The following is a 19,929-nucleotide window of genomic DNA, read 5'->3' as shown; positions in this document are numbered from 1 at the left end:
TGTGCTCTCTCAAAAATAAACAAACACTAAAGGAGCAATCTAGCATCTAGGCAGTCAGAGATAGAAGAATTTCCTGGGGACCTGTGTAGACAGGGACCCCTGTCCTCAAACAGCAGTCTCTAACCTGACATGTTCTACTTCCCTAGTTTTATTCCGTGGGGTCCTAAAAGCTTTTTCCTCTGCCGCAGTCTTTGTATATGCAGATACGCCTATGAGAGCTAGTGCCCTAATCAAATACCTTAATCACTAGTTAACGTTGTAATAGGGACAGGTCTGCTGCTGTCCTCTTGATAAGGACCATCTGAAATCAGCGTTACTAATTGCACGATGTTGCCAATGGCCACCCCTGCCCACAGAATTATTAATATATTTTTCTTGTACTGGAATAATGTGAGATTTTGCCGGTAGTTTGTGTACTTTGTGATTTGCCATTAGGCAAAGCCTGGAACGTTTCGAAGGACACCCAGTGAGCCTATCTTGAACAAAAGGCCACGCTTCTTAACATAACGTATCTTCTCTCTTGCCCCAGGAATTAAAGCAGGACATCTCCAGCTTTCGATATGAAGTACTCGACCTCTTAGGAAATAGGAAACACTCAAGGAGAAGCTTTTCCGCGAGCAGCACCGAACTGTCCCAGAGGGATGATACCAATGATGGCAGTGGTGGGGCTCGGGCCAAATCCAAGAGTGTCTCTTTCAATTTAGGCTGCAAGAAAAAGGCCTGCCACGGGCCACCTCTCATCAGAACCATGCCAAGAGCCGGCGGTGCCCAAGGGAAGTCAAAAGCCGAGTCATCAAGCAAACGCTCCTTCATGGGTCCTTCTCTCAAGAAACTCGGTCTCCTATTCTCCAAGTTTAACAGTCATATGTCTGAACCCAGTTCAGAGCCAATGTGCACCATTTCGGATGGCATCGCTCAGCAGCACTATATGTGGCAGGACATCAGGTATTCTCAGATGGAGACCGGGAAAGCAGAGGCCTGCTCTCAAAGTGAAATTAACCTCAGTGAGGTAGAATTAGGGGAAGCCCGGGGCGCTGCTCAGAGCCGTGAATGCCCTCTAGCCTGTTCCAGCTCTCTCCACTGTGCATCCAGCATCTGTTCCTCGAATTCTAAACTTTTAGACTCCTCAGAGGACGTCTTTGAAACTTGGGGAGAGGCTTGCGACCTGCTCATGCACAAATGGGGTGACGGACAGGAAGAACAAGTTACAACTCGGCTCTAAGTCAGACCCCTACCACCTGTTCTGGAACTCAAGAGAAACTTTGTAATTTCCTTGCTCTCAAAGGTGACAGGCGTACACTCCCTCATTGCCCTGAGCCAGCCCAGCCCCACCCCTCCCCCACCCCTCCCCCACCGCCCCCCAGAAAGGGGAGTGAAACTCCTATTATTTTCACTGTCTTTTATAGCCACATTTTCCATGTTCCGTTCTTGTGATTATGATTCTCGTTACTGCTATTATTTGCCTTTTTATACCTATTAACACTAAGTCCATTTCACAACCAACTGAAGGGGTGTTTGCCCCTGGTCAGCAGAGGTGCAGTGGGTGCTTAACCCCTTGGCTTTGCTTTTCTTACCCTTGCTTCCTTGAAGCTCCAGGTGCCACTTTGCTACTGTTGCTGCCGCTCAGATTCCTGACCTTCCTCAGGGTCTCACCGCATTTCCCCACGAGACTGAGGGAGGTGCTCAGCAGTCCCCACCAGCTATCAAATAAGGCAAAGCAACCTGCCTGTCTCCGTCGCCCTTCAGTGCTCCACGCTGCCCATTCTGGTCCAATGAACAGCATCAAAGGGAGACTGAACAGACTCCAAAGAATTGTCAGCTTGTGGTTTCTAGGTATAACTGGCCTTCTTGTTGTTTTTGTTTTTAAACACAACTTCTGTGCTCGCTTCGGCTGCACACACACTTAAACACGACAACTTCTCCTGATCGTGGGGGCGGTTGGCTTCTTTGGTTTCTTAAAGATGTGCTAGTTGCCCTAATATTTACCACGTAGTATGTGTCGTATCTAATAAGTTAGTGAATTCCTTTCTTGTGTTTGTGTGTTTCCGTTCCTTACGGCATTTGAAAATGCGACAGTATTGAGATTAGTATTTAGGATGTGTCCTGTTTTTAAAAAACTTCTGCACTCTAACCAGTAGTCACTACATCTCAGAGGTTGGCAAGAAAAATAATTAGCTGGTACATTCATAGGGTCCTATCTACTGTGGATAGTTTTAATCATCATTGCTATCGAAAGCATTTCTAAGGTAAAAGTCTGGGTTTGAAAATGTTTTTTAATCAGAAAGATAACCTCTTGTTAAGGTGTTGAAATCTGAAAAGAGCATCTTCATGAAAAAACAATGTTGGGTCTAGATAACCTGATTCAGGTTGCAGTTTGAATATTCATGGGGGACAGTGAAATTGCATGTGTAAACTTATGTTAGACATATAACGTGACCTTAGTGAATTCATGGAACTATAAACGTGATCCGAATTCTACTGTCTTCAAAGAAAGCAGCATTTATTTATACATACAAATTATTTGCCACAGCTTGAGAGTACCTCATCAGATTCCAAAGGTTAAAAATGAAGGTTAAAAAATGAAGTCCATAGTACATATGGTTATCATGTTGATCCAATAACCCCTGAGAGATAATCTGCTGACCAACGGTGGGTTTGGGGGGGGGGGGGGTGTATTTTTTTTTTTTTTACCAACATTAGCACAAAGTTATCCCCAACTTACACTCTAACATATGATCCAAACAGCCCTAGGTCTGGGTACTAGAGAGTAAATTAACAGTGTGTAGCTCAGAAAACTCAGAAGGTTAGGATGTTCTGTTCCTGTAAATTGGAACAGTAACAGAAATCCATCTAAAACCATGTGTGTACTTTCTGGTAAAAGTAAGTATGATGAAGCATTTTCAAATAATGCCTATATGCCTCCAAGAGAGCTTGTGACAGTGTAGTTTCTGTTATTTGAACAGATTCCCATTTCCAGCCCTAGCTTTGGTGACTGATGGTCAAAATATTTCATATGAACATGAGGTTCACATGAACAAGAAGTGAGGAGGGGGAGAACAGGAGGACGTGTTGAAGAATAAAGCTCAGATCCAAGGAAAAACCATCAAGAGAACGAGATGCTTCAAGACCCATATGGCAACAGACTGTCCCCAAGTAATTCTCTGATCATATCTCAAGTGATTGTTTACAAATCCAGCTTCTCTCCTGCTTCACCAAGTGGGACTATCATAAATGGCCTTAACGTCAATAACAGGCTATTTTCCAGAAGGAAAGTTTCTAAATTTACAGATTCGACTTTTGCAATTGTCAGATTCACTTTCAATAATAAATAGAACCTGGGCTACATCCCTAATTCATGTTAATGGCACCCAAACCCAATACATGGCCCTACTTCATCAAAAGAAAAAGGTATCTCTTTCTCACAAATGCATGTACTTATGATAACCTAGGTATAATTGTTCTGGCAGTTACTCTATTGATTTGTCAGAAAACGAGGGTAGCCACACAGCCATGCTCCAAAACAGTCTTCTCTCGGTTAGGTTCTAAAGAGAGAATATGTATAAATTATAGCAGCCAATCTGTACTACTAAGAGAAACCAGTGTCATATTTCATGGGCAGTACATTTCTTTCCAGATCTCCTCAGGGTTATCGTCTTTATGACTTGGCTTACAACTTCACTAGCTACCTTGAGCCCTGGTTATGATGGGGATTGAGGACAGCTGTTAAAGCTGAAGGGCAATTGCCCTAACATTCATTCTGGTGACATCAACATTTTTATTAACTCTAACTCAGAAAAATAGGAACTCTTAACACAGAAAAGAAGGAAAAGAGATTTGTGTTCACCTCTGGACCTCTGTAGACGCTCTGGACCGGCTACTATCAACAAAGGCATTTCAAATACAGTGCTTAAATATGCCATCTGACCCTAGAGAAGGTCTAAGCTGATGTGAGAGTAAATTTATAAACAAAGAAAATTAGAGCTAAGAAAGAACCTCAAAGAGAACATACTCTATCGCAACCTCTTGTTTTACAAATAGAAAAAAAAAGGTCCAGAGAAGAATAATGACTTGTTCAAGGTCACAGAGCCAATCAATAAACCCAAACCTTCTAAATCACAGAAACAAGACATTTGTTATTAAGCATATATATTATATATTATACATACGAGATGTGAAAATGGAATAGCTGCTATATGTATGTTTTTGTCCATTTGCCTACAAACTTCAGAGTGACATATTTTTTAAAGTTTATTTATTTTGAGAGAGACAGAGAGAGTGAGTGTGTGTGTGGGGTGGGGGGCAGAGAGAGACGAGGAGAGAGAATCTCAAGCAGGCTCCACATCACCAGCGCAGAGCCTGATGCGGGGCTCGATCCCATGAACTGTGAGATCATGACGTGAGCCAAAAAAAAAGTTGGGCACTTAACCCACTGAGCCACCTCGGCGCCCCGAGGCTGACATATTTTAAATGTAAAGCTAAAAATGTGCCCCAAAGTCAAATATAATAATACATGGTATGTATGAGTCATTTACTACTTGTCTAAATACCTAATACCATGGTTCATCTCCATTATAGTTGGCCTTCTTCTCACTTCTAGACACCTGTACTTATTTGGTTGATCCCATCATAATTACATCAGAGTGTCCCTGATCATTAGCAAGGGTAAAAATCTTGCAATGAAAATGACCATTGTTGAAGTGTCTCTACCACGCCTAACTTTAAGTCCAGGGGAGTACAAATTCAGAGGAAAGATTTTAGCTTTAAGTCCAGGGGAGTACAAAGACAGAGGAAAGACTTCAAATTCAATTTTCACTCTTCTCTGGCCTAATTTAGGCTATTTAAGCTAAGTCCAAAACATCTAAACATCTGTCTGCAATTTGATTAAAGAACTTAAAGAAAAAAACCTAGGGCCTCTACCTTTTGTGAATGACTTCAATAATAAATACTTTTTCAGTAAGAACTTCACAGTTCTTAGGGCAGTGCAAACCTCTCCTGTAAATTTCATTGAATTTCAGTGAAACACATGAGTTGACACCTTAGCCAGAAAATAGCAGTGGCCATTTGATATTCCTATTGCCTTGTGAGTGAGACTCAAGTGGTATTTTGACTGAACAGTTTAGGTGGCCTAGACCTTGCTTTATTAAATCATCAGGTAAAAAGTACCTGAAGTTATTAGGCAGACATTCTTCCCTGTTTAAAAGTACATAAGAAAAACTGACCATATTATTTTGGTAATCAAGTTTTAAAAACTGCTAACAAACAGATTGTTTGTATAGACATAGCCAATGGAAATTGATGGGATCGTTCAGATCCTTTAAACAGTTTCTTCACATCTACTTGTCAGCTCCCTCTAACTCCTGTGGCTTTGCCTCAAATCTATGGGCATTTTAGAATGTTTCTCTGGCTTACTTTATCTAGATAATTGTTCCATATATCCACTTTGCTGGTGTATAACTAACCACTGGAACAGAGTACCACAGTTCAATGCGATCACACTTTACTACAGAGAAGTGCTATTTCTACTGTATCTCCAAATCACATTTTATCCAACAGAAGTGGGTTTTGGCTTGCATTGCTTTTAGGCAGAGGTTTGTAATAGTGAGAACCTTATTTGTGTTATACACACGCACACGCATACACACACGCGCATGCACACAATGAAACTTAATAGCATGTGATTGTTCTGTCCTTGGCTCTTCCTCTTCTTGGGTAATTATTCGATCATTTTTAAGGAAGGAGGAGAAGTAACTTCAATGGAAAGAAACTTCCTGAGATATGGTGAGGGATTTCTCAAGTAAGTTGCCACGACAGTATCTCCTGTAGCACAATTGTTAATACTGAAAGCCCTCAGAATTTCAGGTTTCTGGTTTGAAGAAAAATAAAGCATTTAGGTTCGAAAAGAACATACCTGTAAAAATAAAAATACACATTTTTAGTGAATTAAACCTGCATACTTTGGATTTATTGCATACTTGAGCTATTACTATTCATATGCTAGTATGTGGTTTTAGGATTTCCATCTGTAGGCTACATGGTGGTCCAGAGAAAAAGATACTGGTAGGTGGTTTTGAGAGCTTTACTCTTAGAAAATGAAACAAAGTAATTAGTTGCTTGGAATGATACAGGCTGCAGGCTAGGGTGCTCTGGCATTTTTAAGCTCAGTATTTGTTTTAGCCCTACTCTTGAGTGCACTTGTACCTGATACTTGTTAGTTTATTTGGTCTGAGTTGTAGTCATTCATTTTTTAAAGATCTACCATCAATGTCTGTGGTACTTGAGACTCATGTACATATTAAGGATTATAATGTTTTAATATAAAATTAAGTGGAATGCCCTTATGCCAGAAGCTGGCTTTCTCCTCTGGTGTGAAAAGCTGTGAAAGCTTTGTAGAAACTTCCGGTTACTACACAAATAAAAGGCAAGTTGTGTAGGAACGGGAAGAGCCCACCGCCTTTGACCGCTGTAATCAATCAACTTTCCTCAGTCCATAACTGTAACACACACTACCCTCATTCTGGACCCTCAAAAAGAAAAGCCTTTTTCAGAACTCTCCAAATGACTCGATAGAACCAAAAAGACCAAATGAAGAAGTAGCTAAGAATGGCCTTCAGTGTAAAGGTCATTTTCACCAATTTGCAGTATATTTTGCCCTCTGACGTCATCTATGAGCAGGTTTCAGGGAATCTAACATCCCAGGAGCTGCACCTCAGCACACGCACACACACGTAGCAAGGCCATACCCTTGGTGGCACTTGAACGAGCAGGTGGCAGTGTACCTTTTATTTTAGCCTAGGGTGGCCAACCACAGTTGAGCTGGGCTTGGCCACTTTATGCCTTTCCCGCAAAGCACTCATTCCCCAAAATACTCATTGCCACCAACTGCCTTCCAATTTAGAAACCTTCTTGACAGTTCTCCGGTCTTATACAACCCTTAAAACTGACCCTTGGAAGACAAGACAAACAAGAGGCTTTGAGGTACTTAGATGGTGAGGGTGTAGTAAGAGACAGATGCAAAAGCTTGTAAAGAATGAGTATGGACAAACACTTTAGAACATAGGGGGCTGGGGCGCCTGGGTGGCGCAGTCGGTTAAGCGTCCGACTTCAGCCAGGTCACGATCTCGCGGTCCGGGAGTTCGAGCCCCACGTCAGGCTCTGGGCTGATGGCTCAGAGCCTGGAGCCTGTTTCCGATTCTGTGTCTCCCTCTCTCTCTGCCCCTCCCCCGTTCATGCTCTGTCTCTCTCTGTCCCAAAAATAAATAAACATTGAAAAAAAAAATTAAAAAAAAAAAAAAAAAGAACATAGGGGGCTAAACCACCAAATTGTCAAACTCTTTAGATGACCAAACTGAGATGGGGTTCCCCAATAATTAAAAAAAAAATGTAGTTCCTTAAATAAAACACTAACATCACCATTTTTTCACTCAAAAAAATCCATAAGTGCCACAGTGTATGAAAACTAGCTCTGAATAAACTGTAATCCTTTTGCAAAGTTCGGGTCAAATTCCGTTTGAGTTTCAGATCACAGCAATTTCTCACCTTGTGATCACTGTGTTGATAAGCTCAACAGAGTGAGACTCAAAGGCTACATTTTAAATTGTGCACTATCACTGATTGACTTTTATAAATATGCCCTTCTGATCAGTTACCGGCCTTGATCTCTCCGAATTTTATCTAAGGAAGAAAATGACTTTGTTCAAACTCTACATCAAAGAGAAAGAAGAGGTCAAGTTGGGGGAGGGGAGTATAGAAGAAAGCTAGATTCTATACCTGTTATCATGTTTTAGCCTCAAAAATGTGGAATAAACGTATCAACTGAGATTATAAAAGGAGACTGATCATTTTCACACGCATGCTGGAACGTATGTGCCCCAATGAATGCGGTTCTTCAAACTAATCATCTTAAGCCACACCCATGTGTGAAGGCTGCCGTTACTCAAACCATTGTGGACTTCTGCTTTTGGGAAGCCTTTAAAAATCCGTAATATTCTCAATGGTAGAAATATCCTCAATGGTAGAAAACTATGATCCCGTAAGACAAAATTTTTAGAAAGCAACAGTCAAAAGTAATTTTTAGGTCCATATTTGGTCAAAAATTGGGGTGATCCAGCGGAGTTCTAATTTTTCTGGTTCAAGCGCTAATACATAATAAGCACTTCATTAGGTACAAGTATAAAATGAGACAGTTTCTTGTGTGATTTGTAAAGCGACCTGACACTCTTTGAAAACCAGTTAATTTTTTTTCTTACCAACTTTATTATAGAGTAATAACTGGTGTACACTTGCCTGCATCCTTACTTTAATGTGTGCAATTCAGTGAGTTTTCACAGTTGTATCTATCCCTGGAACCATCACCAACATTAAGATGCAAAACTTTCTGGGGCACCCGGGTGGCTCAGTCGGTTAAGTGTCTGACTCGTAATTTTGGCTCAGGCCATGATCTCACAGTTCATGGGGTTGAGCCCCACATTGGGCTCTGCGCTGACAGCATGGAACATGCTTGAGATTCTCTCTCTCTCTCTCTCTCTCTCAAAATAAACATTAAAAAAAGATTCCAATATCCCCAAAGAGTCCTTGTCCCTCTTAGCAGTCTGAAATCTAGTTTTAGACATGCTTGGGACAGCGAGTGGCAGTCTTACTGAAATATGTGCATCTAAAGCCTCCCGAGGAGGAAACATTAAAGAACACCACATTTAGGTATACAACCTCCACGGATTTGGGAACAACCATAATGACTGAACCCTTAAAACATTTGTGTTTAATAGTGAAACACATTCCGAGTTCCAACAGCTTGTTATAAATAAACCCAGCATTGGCTTCCAAAACCTTATTTGATGCATTAGAAATGTACTTCATGATGCAGAGGTTCTGACAACTAGGCTGTTGGCAGGAAGAAGGGGCAGTAAAGAAAAGCCCCAGCCTTTGGAGAAATAGAGGGGGTGGGTGTTCGTTGAACTTAGGAGGAACTCTGGCAGCAGAAGTAGGAGGCGGCTCTAGAGGGAGGATGGCGGCAGCTAGCTGAATGTTCAAGTCATTTGAAAATCACATGTATTTCCTGTGTAGGGTCTAGTTATATTAAGGTAAAGCTTTATCACTTCATGGTCACACCGTGCAGGACTTCCTTTTACAACATATATTAAGTGATCAGTTTCAACAACCAAAGCAATGGAGCCTGTAGTCCAACAAGCACAGCGATAACTGTACTTAGTATACTTGAACAGGAGAAGCAGAACTCTGAAGTGTCTAACAGGAGCATTGGAACCAATGACACTAAAACGAATGTCGTGGGAGCTCATCAGGAAATCTCTAAACCCAAAGGGTTGAACACATTAGTCTCTGGCTTTCTTAATGCTAAAGGCAATCCGATTTGATAAATTATTAGCTATGAAATTTTTAACTGTTCAAACTGTTACTTTAACATAGTAAAAGTAAACCCAAATGTTTTCTTATGTCAACTGTAAAGGTAAAGACTTTCTCAAGGACATTTAAGTATGAATAAACACATCCTTCTCAAGCGAAAACATTTTCTTTTTGTTTCTTGTAACATGGGAATGCACACCAGTGGTAGTATTCAAGAAAGTATCAATATTTAAACCTTTCACAGAATTGTTTCCAGATTTCTCAAAAACGAGGTTGAAACTGCAACTGAAGAGCTTCTGCCTATTCAAAACAATGAATGTAGTTTGGAACTAACATTTGACGCAAGACAAAGAATTGTAAAGAACACAGGTGGTGTTTAATTCACTTTCTTAACCTAGTTGACAGCCCCAATCACACATTGCCATACAGAAAATGTTTGCATCGAACTCAAGATGAAAATTGTATCTCTTGGGCTTAATCATGAAAAGGGAAAATTCCAAATGTGTTTGTGTAAATGTCATTTTGGCTTTGCAGACAACAATTTTAAAAGCTAAAACCTCCTTGAGTAACCTTACTTTTATTTAAATACTTTCTGTAAGAAGTGAAAAGTTAGTGTCATCTTTAAATGTGTTAAAAATACTGTACAAAATGGTTTTGTGTATTTTTAGCTTCAGTATAAACAAAAATAAAGCATTGACTTTTTCCCCTGAAATGAATGGCTGCTCAGAATTAAGGTGTTTTGTTTCTCCGTTTTCCAATGGTTTATAGCCGCCTATTATTAACAAACATTTGTGAACAATGGATTTTACACTATAATTTAACCAACAAGACACTTCAGGGAGACCTTTGCAGTCCAATATATTTTAAAAAGTAGATGATTGAGAATAAACATTATTAATGTCCTGTTATACTTACCATTAGAGCTATTAAATATTTAAAAATTGAATAAGCACTCATAAAGAACTTTGAGATGACACGAAGAGACCAACAGTTATAAAGCTATAGCTCGCACATTGAGAAACCTTACAGGCCTTATCCTCAACATTTTTTATTCTTTATTGAGTACCCAAAGTACAAGTTGTGCAGAACAGTTTGAATCCGTGGGCCAGTAGAAAGAGACATAAAGTGAGGTTAGGCTGGCCATTATTAAACTGGTATAATCTGAGTACATTTGGGTAATATTTCCTCAAGTATCAGTTGATGCTTTTTTTTGTAGTAAGACCTTTCAGCAATTAGCTTTCCCCTAATTTATTCAGATCCCTGAAGTTTGTTTGTATTTTAATAACTAACATTAACTTTTAGGCCACCAGAGAACTGGTTAGCATACCAGAACAGCTTAACTTTCAGCCAAATAACTCGCTTGCAAGTCCTGGACTAATTATTTAAACTATGATTGGGTGTATAACATATAATACACATTAGTTAGGTAAGGACACCTAAATAGGCAGTAATATAGCTGAAAAAGATCTGCAACTGGCATACGGAATAAACCCCTATAACTCAATAATAAAAATACAACAAATTTGAACACACTTCAATAAGGAATGTATACAACTGGCAAATAAGCACATGAAAAACTACTCAACATGATCTTGGGAAATGCAAATTAAAACCGCAATGAGAGGAGCGCCTGGGTGGTTCGGTCAGTTAAGTGTCTGAACTGATACTCCGATTCATTTATAAACATTTTGAAAAATCAACTAAACCGTGAAGGGGGGGAATCAGAAGGAACAGTGGTTGCCTAGGGTACACCCCAGCTGGGGTGACAGAGATCGACTGGGAAGGAGCATGAGGGAGTTTCCTGGGGCGAAGGAAATGTTATCTTGACAAAGGCTGGAGATTCACAGATGCAGGATTTGTCAAAGTTCATTGCATCAAAAACTTCAAGATTTGTGTATTTCATCGCATGTAAATTTTACCTCAAAATAAAAAAAGTGAACCTTTAATAAATACTAAATTCTAGCTAACAATATGCATGCTGAAATGTTTAGAAGTGAAATGTACTTGAGTCTGCAATTTTCTTTGTAATGCATCAAACACCAAGGCTTTATAGATGGATAGGTGAAAAGCCGAGTAAAATGTTAATTGTAAAATCTAGGTGGTAGGTACACAGATGCTCACTGCACCATTACTTCAGTTTTCCTGTATGTTTAAACTTTTTCATATTAGGGGCGCCTGGGTGGCTCAGTTGGTTAAGCATCCGACTGTGGTTCAGGAGTTCGAGCCCCGTGTCAGGCCCTGTGCTGACAGCTCAGAGCTTGGAGCCTGCTTCTGATTCTGTGTCTCCCTATCTCTCTGCCCCTCTTTCCTGCTCGCACTCTGTTGGCCTCTCTCTCAAAAGTAAATAAATGTTAAAAAAAAAATTAGGGGCGCCTGGGTGGCTCAGTCGGTTGAGCGTCTGACTTTGGCTCAGGTCATGATCTCGTGGTTCGTGAGTTCGAGCCCCGTGTCGGGCTCTGTGCTGACGGCTCAGAGCCTGGAGCCTGCTTCGGATTCTGTGTCTCCCCCCCTCTCTCGCTGCTCCTCCACCGCTCACACTCTCTCAAAAATAAATAAACATTAAAAATTTTTTTTAAATTTTTTTCATAATAAAATGTTGAAAATAAAATATAAGCAGTGAGTAAAGGAACTAGGTTAACTAAAGGCAAATCTATATACCGTGTTTCAAAACTAGCAGGGTAAACTTCTTGGGTGGTTGAAGCTATTTTAGCAGAGTGAGAGGAATGAAAGAAAATTAAAATCAAAACTCAACAGCTGAATCAGGCAAAACAACAGAGTATAAAATGGTGGAGTTTTTGGTTTTGCGGGATTGTTTTTGTAGGGATATCCATGCAGAACTTTAGTTTCTATTTTACTGTGGTAAGAACACTTACCATGAGAGCTACCCTCGTAACAGATTTTAAGTGTACAATCAGAATTGTTATCTAGAGCCACAATGTTGTACAGATCTCTAGAACCTCATCTTGCATAAATGAAATCTATCAAGATAAAAACTCAGATCTAATATACCAGTAAGTAAATAAAAGGTTTTTTTTAAGTATAGAACTACAGTACTCTAATACTTCTAATTTTTTATGTTTATTTATTTTGAGAGAGCACGTGCAAGAGTTGGGGAGGGGCAGAGAGAAAATCTCAAGCAGGCTCTGCACGGTCAGCGTAGAGCCTGATGCAGGGCTCAATTCCACAAACCCTGAGATCATGACCTGAGCCGAAATCAATAGTCAGACACTTAACCGACTGAGCCATCCACGAGCCCCTAGAATTTTTTTTTTCTGTAATTCTACAAATGATTTGAGAAACCTGCCTTGTATAGTTTGGAAAAAGCCGTAAGGTCTGCAAGAAAAGATGTTAGCTGTGTAGGTGAAGGGACTGACCGCCCAGAGAACACCAATAAATCAATACTATTAATCCGTAATGTTCGCTAAGATAGACCTTAACATTTTTATTCATTGCCCTGAATACTCCCAAGAGCTGATTCAGTTTAATATCATTATTGTTGAATCACTTCCCCCAGCCCCTTTCACAAGAGATACAGCCATTGGCAAGTACCTCTTACCAGGAAATAAACCCAAAAAACAAACAGCTGTTCAACAGCAAAGGATTTCCTGATTTCCGTGCTCCCTTCTGGCAGCCAGAAGTGAACTCAAAAGTGTTGTATTATTAGGGAAATAATGAAGCAGTACCTGAAACGGCTCAATTAGTTTTAACTACAGATGTGTATCATGGCTTAACAAAATCTAGTTTTACAGGTAGCTAGTGAATATTCTTGAGAATTACAGAATTTGAAGAATCAGTTGCCTGTACTTACAGGCTTCTCCCAACCCCCAGGTATCCTGATAAGGTACCAATGTAGGGACCTTATGGGACAGCCACTCTTAAATTGTTTTTTAGCATTCAAGGCAAAATTTTTTTAAACCTCAATTCTAACTTCATAAATATTTACTCTCCATATTGTCAAGGTTGTCAAGATAGTTTTTAAAAAAAGATTATGAAAGATTTCAAACACTAAAGTAGAGGGACTTGCATTAATGAACCTAGGCTTTGACAATTATTCACCAATTAACAGGCAGCAAATCTTTCATCTATAAACCCCGCCACCCAGGTTTTGATGGGCTACCCAGATTTATCATTTTGGAGTGGTTTTAGTCCCACCCTAGTTACTAAACTCTGGTCCATCCTTTCCTGAAGCTACTTTTCCCCTAACACAAGGACCCCACACATCCCTGAAACTGCCTTTGATACCGGAAGAAGACAAGTGTTCCAATCAAGCTGCTCTGATAGAAACTTAACGTTCTAGGTGAAATGGAAGGAAACAAGACGTTGTCTTTTGCTGTATAAATTCTCCTGAGCTTAGTTTTTATTACAAGTGGAAATATAAATGGCTCCAAATAGGTTTCGTACAAAATGGACATTAAAAAAAAGTCATTTGTTCATGTACCACCCTCTGTCAATGGACTATATCATTATTCAAGGAGATTTATGTCTGAATTAAGTGCTGCATGTCTGGTGTCCACATAAGAAATGATTTTGTACTTTTATCTATCTCCAAAGCTAATTAAAAGGTTATGCCTTGATTACAGGCTCCAAGGAAATCAAAGATGTTTGAAAACTTCACACGTCTTGAATTTCGATAGTAAAACAGATTCAGTATGTGCTCTTTACCAAGGCAGAAAACTGCAATTAATTTTGAAGAAAAATATACACAGCATAAAAAAGAATTCTAATTGTTTTCCTCCCTATGGATGATTTAGCTTTCCACCTTTGCTTTGGTGTGATCACATCTATCTCAGGAAGGGGTGAAAGTAAAGGGTCAAGAACAAACCACTGTGCCTTTGTATCTCTTTCCCTGTTTAACAATTCTAAATGGATGAAATTTGGTTGTAACAGCAGAGGAAAGAGGAGAAGGGCCCTAAAGAGATAATATGTAAATATGCTTTTTGTTACATCAAGGGCCCTAAAGAGATAATATGTAAAATGAAGTCTACCACAATGTTTATACTATGAGGTTGATTAAACGTATTAAGTCAGGGTTTTTTAATTACCAAAAAACAAACCACTTCCTTTTTATCTGGAAGCTACTTTCAAAAACCACTGCAGACTTCTGCAGCAGTACAGATTACCTTCACCCCCTCTCAACCCCCAAAACAACAGGAGGGTCAGGGTACACTCCTTGATTATGTGAGAAGATGGGTGTAATACATCAATGAGTGGACTACACTTGTATGTTTTAACAGACCATAAATGCTGTTGATTTCCACACCGGTAATATTTAACAATTAGGTTGACCTAGTGTACGCCACTGAGCTTCAGTTTTCTGGTGAAGTTAGTAACTACCATCTCATTCAATCACATTAATTAGTAATGGCACTCTCAAGGCAAAGCAACAACCTACAAGTTTAAAATAAAAACAAATCAACTGGAAGCCTAAGGCAAACATGCTGGTCTCAGACTGATTTCCAGACCCACATTCTCAAGATAGACTAGAACCTTCTCAAACACCCTTAGAAGCTAGTTAGGAAACCACTGGATACAGGACAGTCACTTGCTGAGAGTTCTGTATATTTCAGAAACATTAGTGTATTTGAAAAATGTTGGAGTGGGGTTGCTGCATGTTTTAAGCTCGACTGAAACCTCTACTTAAAACAATTTGTAGGCTGCACAAATGGAGGACCCAGGAGGTTAGGAGAGAAGAAGCTAAAACAAACACAGGTTGTTATAAAGATCCGTGCACTGGGTCCCATCTCTCCTTAGTAAAGCCTGATGCCAACTTGCACAGCAGGACTTAAGTGAAGGAGGTAAAAACAAAATACAACCAGTTCCAGATCTATTATGAAAGAGGAACCTTAACTAGTACATGATTTGGAACTCCTTACTATCTGTTATCTTGAGAACAGTACACTTAAGACTGCACATCTTCTTTATAATGGCTTCCATTCCAGTTCTGACTGCTCAGGCACCACAAAACCTGGAGGTTTCAATGCTTCTTTGTGCCCAGGGTGTAGCGGAAGGTGGGAAAAAATGGATGGATTCACAAGCATAAAGAACCTTTAAAGATGGCATTATAAATAGGTTTTGTGGCAACCAAAGAACACTTTTTAAATAGCTGTTTGTCAGGTGAGATACAGCAAAGCATTCGTTACAAATAACCCCAGAGGAGAACTGGCGGGTTCAGAAGATTCTGTGGTCTTTGGGTAGATGAAAGGGAAAAGACAGAAAGGCTGACAAAATGGGTCTCACAGAAGTCTGAGACAAGGCAGGCCTACAAATATAAAAGGTAAGTCCGAAAACAAAAACGGTAAGATAGAACTACTGGACATATAGCACAATGAGAAAGTAAGTCCAGATTAAAGTTCCATATGGGAATCAAGACTTAAAAAAAATTAAAACAAACACCACCACAAATACAACTTAAAAAGGGACATACTCAAGGGAAAAGAACTAGACCTGGTCGTTTGCACTGCCACGGTCTGAGATTTACATTTCAACTGGCCCCACCCGTTCATGTCATCAATTCACATTCTTTTGCCACCAAGACAGCAAGGGAAAAACGTATACAACGATCAAATGTATGGTACTCTTCGCTGCCATGAAAAAGAAAACAAGGAAGAAAATCCCACTCATTTTAGCAATTTTAAATGCTAATTTTATTTACTGCTAAATGTGCAAACACCAATTCAATACTGTGCAGTAAAAGTTACATAAATCCAATATTAAACAATAGCATATGAAATAAGTAAAGCAGAGCACCATGTGCCTTCAAAACTGATTAATATCACAGAACACAATTCAGACAATTCTTAAAAAATCTGAAGAGGTCGCTCATTTAATATTTAGTTATCCAGAAGCCAATGCTCTTTTGTTTTTTACTTTCTAGAAACAAGTGAAAGTTATTCCAATTTTGCACGGTTTAACATGTTTGACATCTGAGCCAAGGAAACAGACCCTACGATTTATTCCTTTTATCAACTGGAACCATCAGCTAATACAAAGTTGACAAGCTGGCTGACAGGAGAACAGCTGAATACAATGAAATATGCTCAATATGGGGCTAGCTGTACAGCCATCTCCATTTCCTTATCCACAATCCAAAGTAATGTTCCTTTATTTAAAGTAGTATTTTAAATCAAAAGATAAAATAATCTTAAAGACAGATACCATAGTAACCACCCTAACCACCTAAATCACTTAAACACTAACATAAAATACTTTTTAAAAAACCAAAATAGCAAAAAATGGCAGTGCAAGAATACTTCATACTGCTGAAGCTTACATGTTCTGAGGTATGTAATGAGAAGCTGAGGGAGGTGAAGCAACATAGCCAACTGGCCCAGGATTCATAGCACCATGAATTTGAGAAGAGCCACCACATGCTGCACCAACTGAATGCCAGGGGGCAACATAGGGATAATCGGGCACAACAGGAAGACAGGAATCAAAACCTGGCAATGGTGGAGGCCCATAGGGATCTGACATCACTGGATAATAGACTGCTCCAGGAGGGACAGATGCAGGGTCAGCATTTGGAACAGTACCTGAAACAAAGAATGCATATAGTACACTTTAGATACGAAGATTCACTAGAACATCAACACACATTAGAGGTCTTTACAGGTAGAAGTGAAATTTAGCACTAACTATGGGAAAGATCACAGCAAATGTGGTAAAAGTCCTTTAGATAAGAACACTAGTGACTAAAGCAGGCTACTAAAAGCTTATATGAAAATTTCCCAACTAAAGAAATGTGTGTGTGCACGCACGCCCAAGCACACGTGTCATGTGTCAAATGTATTCTACCTAGAGACAGTTATCTTTCTGGGATGATCTAGGTACCCACAGACTAAATACATACAGAAAACATTCTCTAGAGTCCTTCTAGTTAATGAAATTCTCATAAAGGGTAGGTCACAAGTAAGTTACCCAATAGTTTCCCACTGTAGCACATATCATCCAAATAACCATTTTGTATTACTTTAGCAATGAAAAACTCAAGTGCCTATACTTGAAGGTATAGTTCTGAAAAGCATCCTAAAGACCAAAAATTTGTCATCACTTAACCGGCATTAAGATCTTATCCTAGCATTATTTTAATGTTCCACCACTTAACTACCACAAGGGACTTTTTTTTTTTCAGTATTTTTTTATATTATTTTTTTTTAATATATGAAATTTATTGTCAAATTGGTTTCCATACAACACCCAGTGCTCATCCCAAAAGGTGCCCTCCTCAATACCCATCACCCACCCTCCCCTCCCTCCCACCCCCCATCAACCCTCAGTTTGTTCTCAGTTTTTAACAGGCTCTTATGCTTTGGCTCTCTCCCACTCTAACCTCTTTTTTTTTTTTTTTTCCTTCCCCTCCCCCATGGGTTTCTGTTAAGTTTCTCAGGATCCACAGAAGAGTGAAACCATATGGTATCTGTCTTTCTCTGTATGGCTTATTTCACTTAGCATCACACTCTCCAGTTCCATCCACGTTGCTACAAAGGGCCATATTTCATTCTTTCTCATTGCCACATAGTACTCCATTGTGTATATAAGCCACAATTTCTTTATCCATTCATCAGTTGATGGACATTTAGGCTCTTTCCATAATTTGGCTATTGTTGAGAGTGCTGCTATAAACATTGGGGTACAAGTGCCCCTATGCATCAGTACTCCTGTATCCCTTGGATAAATTCCTAGCAGTGCTATTGCTGGGTCATAGGGTAGGTCTATTTTTAATTTTCTGAGGAACCTCCACACTGCTTTCCAGAGTGGCTGCACCAGTTTGCATTCCCACCATCAGTGCAAGAGGGTTCCCGTTTCTCCACATCCTCTCCAGCATCTATAGTCTCCTGATTTGTTCATTTTGGCCACTCTGACTGGCGTGAGGTGATATCTGAGTGACTACAAGGGACTTTTAATGGAAATAGATGCTGTTCTGACTTTGCTATACTGACCATGTAAATATTAAAAAGGAGTCATTCATTATCTGGGATAACTTAGAAGACTGACACTGCACTGTCTCATGGTGTACCACAGTTAAAAACAGCTCTATAAAAGGTACACGGTACAAAAATGCAATGAGGGGGACACTAACTTTTATTACTATGGGCCATATCACATCACCATACTAGGGATCATATTCTATAGTGTTAATATTCCCAAACCATTAATATGCTTTAAAAGGGAGGAGAAACAAAAGGGAAGTCACATTCTTCACCTATTCTAAATCCTTTAAAACGGGTCTCCATCTATACTGTACTGTGAACTAGAGCAACCATCTTTATGGTCTGGCACACTGGTCTCCAATGTTTTGGTCTCAGGACCCCTTTACACTCTTAAAAATTGAGGATCTCAGATAGCTTTGGTCTATGTGAATTAGATCTATCAATATGTACTGTATTAGGAATTAAACTGAGAAAGTTAAAAGTATTTAATTCTGGTTAAAAAAAAGCCCATTAATGTTCAAAGTTTTTTTATGAAAAAAGTTTACATTTCAAAACAAAAATATTATGAGACAAGTGCTATCATTTTACACACTTGTGCAAATCTTGAATGTATGATTTAATAGAGACAACTGGATTCTCACATCTGCTTCTGTATTTAATATAATATGCTGTTCTGAAGTATATGAAGAAAATCTGGCCTCCTACAGATATATAGGTGGAAGAGAGAACCCTTTTAACAACCAGCCTTTTCAGATACATTCAGATATATTCTTTGATGCTACACCAAAACCAGGTAAGTAGTAGTTTCCAAAGGTTAGCAGCAATGTGGACTTTTTCATACTCAGTCAACATTAAAATCCACTGTTTTATCTTGCACTTTGAAATAGACCTTTTACAAAAACGTTACACAGGTAACACCATTCACTGGTAACCGGAGAAGTATTATTTCATGGAGTTATATAAATCTCCCCAAATGTTGACACATTTCATTATACAATGTGAAAAAACACATTCCTTAATAGCCCCATCTATCTTTTTTTTTTAAGATTTTATTTTTTTAGTAATCTCTACATCCAACATGGGGCTCAAACTCAACCTCGAGATCAAGAGTCTCATGCTCTACAGAGTCAGCCAGGTGCCCCAATAGCCCCACCTATCTTATTAGAAAAGTTAAGCATTGAGAAGCTGTCAAGCTCATGGTGGCAGATACAAGTTTTCCAAAATTCTAATTTTTATTTGAAAGCTGGAATTTTTATCTTTGACAACAAATTCTATCAGTTCTTTCTTTCCTGAAGTGACAGGCTCACGTTGAGAAAATGTCTGCCAGATCTCCAAGTCTAAATAACCATAGTTTGTCTATCATGTAAGTAAAAATAGTGTTGCATAAAAAGAGCTGGTTTAGCTCATTAGTCAATCTCACAAATCCTTAAGTTAATCATCCTTCAGTATGCACAGTAATTTATGAATACTTTCCATGTTGTCACATAGAATAGTCAGTACAATTACTCAAAAACAAAGATTTAATAAAAATATTTTGATTTAAAATATATATATATATATATAGAGAGAGAGAGAGAGAGGGAGAGAGGGGGGAAGAGGGGGAGGGAAGAGGGGGAGAGAGGGAGGGGGAGGGAGGGAGAGA

At 39.3% G+C, this 19,929-nt stretch overlaps 2 protein-coding genes across 2 annotated transcripts in view; one reads left to right on the top strand and one right to left on the bottom strand.

Annotated features, from left to right (window-relative positions):
• The window catches only part of TRPC5 (transient receptor potential cation channel subfamily C member 5), a 132,826-nt gene extending 131,604 nt beyond the window's left edge, over positions 1 to 1,222 (top strand). Inside the window, exon 10 of the mRNA XM_047843828.1 lies at positions 530 to 1,222. Coding sequence (XP_047699784.1) covers positions 530 to 1,222 — 693 coding nt within the window. The remainder of the gene's footprint in view (positions 1 to 529) is intronic.
• A 14,752-nt stretch (positions 1,223 to 15,974) lies between these two features.
• The window catches only part of ALG13 (ALG13 UDP-N-acetylglucosaminyltransferase subunit), a 62,896-nt gene continuing 58,941 nt past the window's right edge, over positions 15,975 to 19,929 (bottom strand). Inside the window, 1 exon segment of the mRNA XM_047843397.1 lies at positions 15,975 to 16,889. Coding sequence (XP_047699353.1) covers positions 16,624 to 16,889 — 266 coding nt within the window. The 3' untranslated portion in view covers positions 15,975 to 16,623.

This window comes from Prionailurus viverrinus, chromosome X, assembly GCF_022837055.1.
Source record: "Prionailurus viverrinus isolate Anna chromosome X, UM_Priviv_1.0, whole genome shotgun sequence".
NCBI lineage: Eukaryota > Metazoa > Chordata > Mammalia > Carnivora > Felidae > Prionailurus > Prionailurus viverrinus.
Note: the sequence above shows the minus strand (reverse complement) of the source record. Positions and strands in the feature narration are given on the sequence as shown.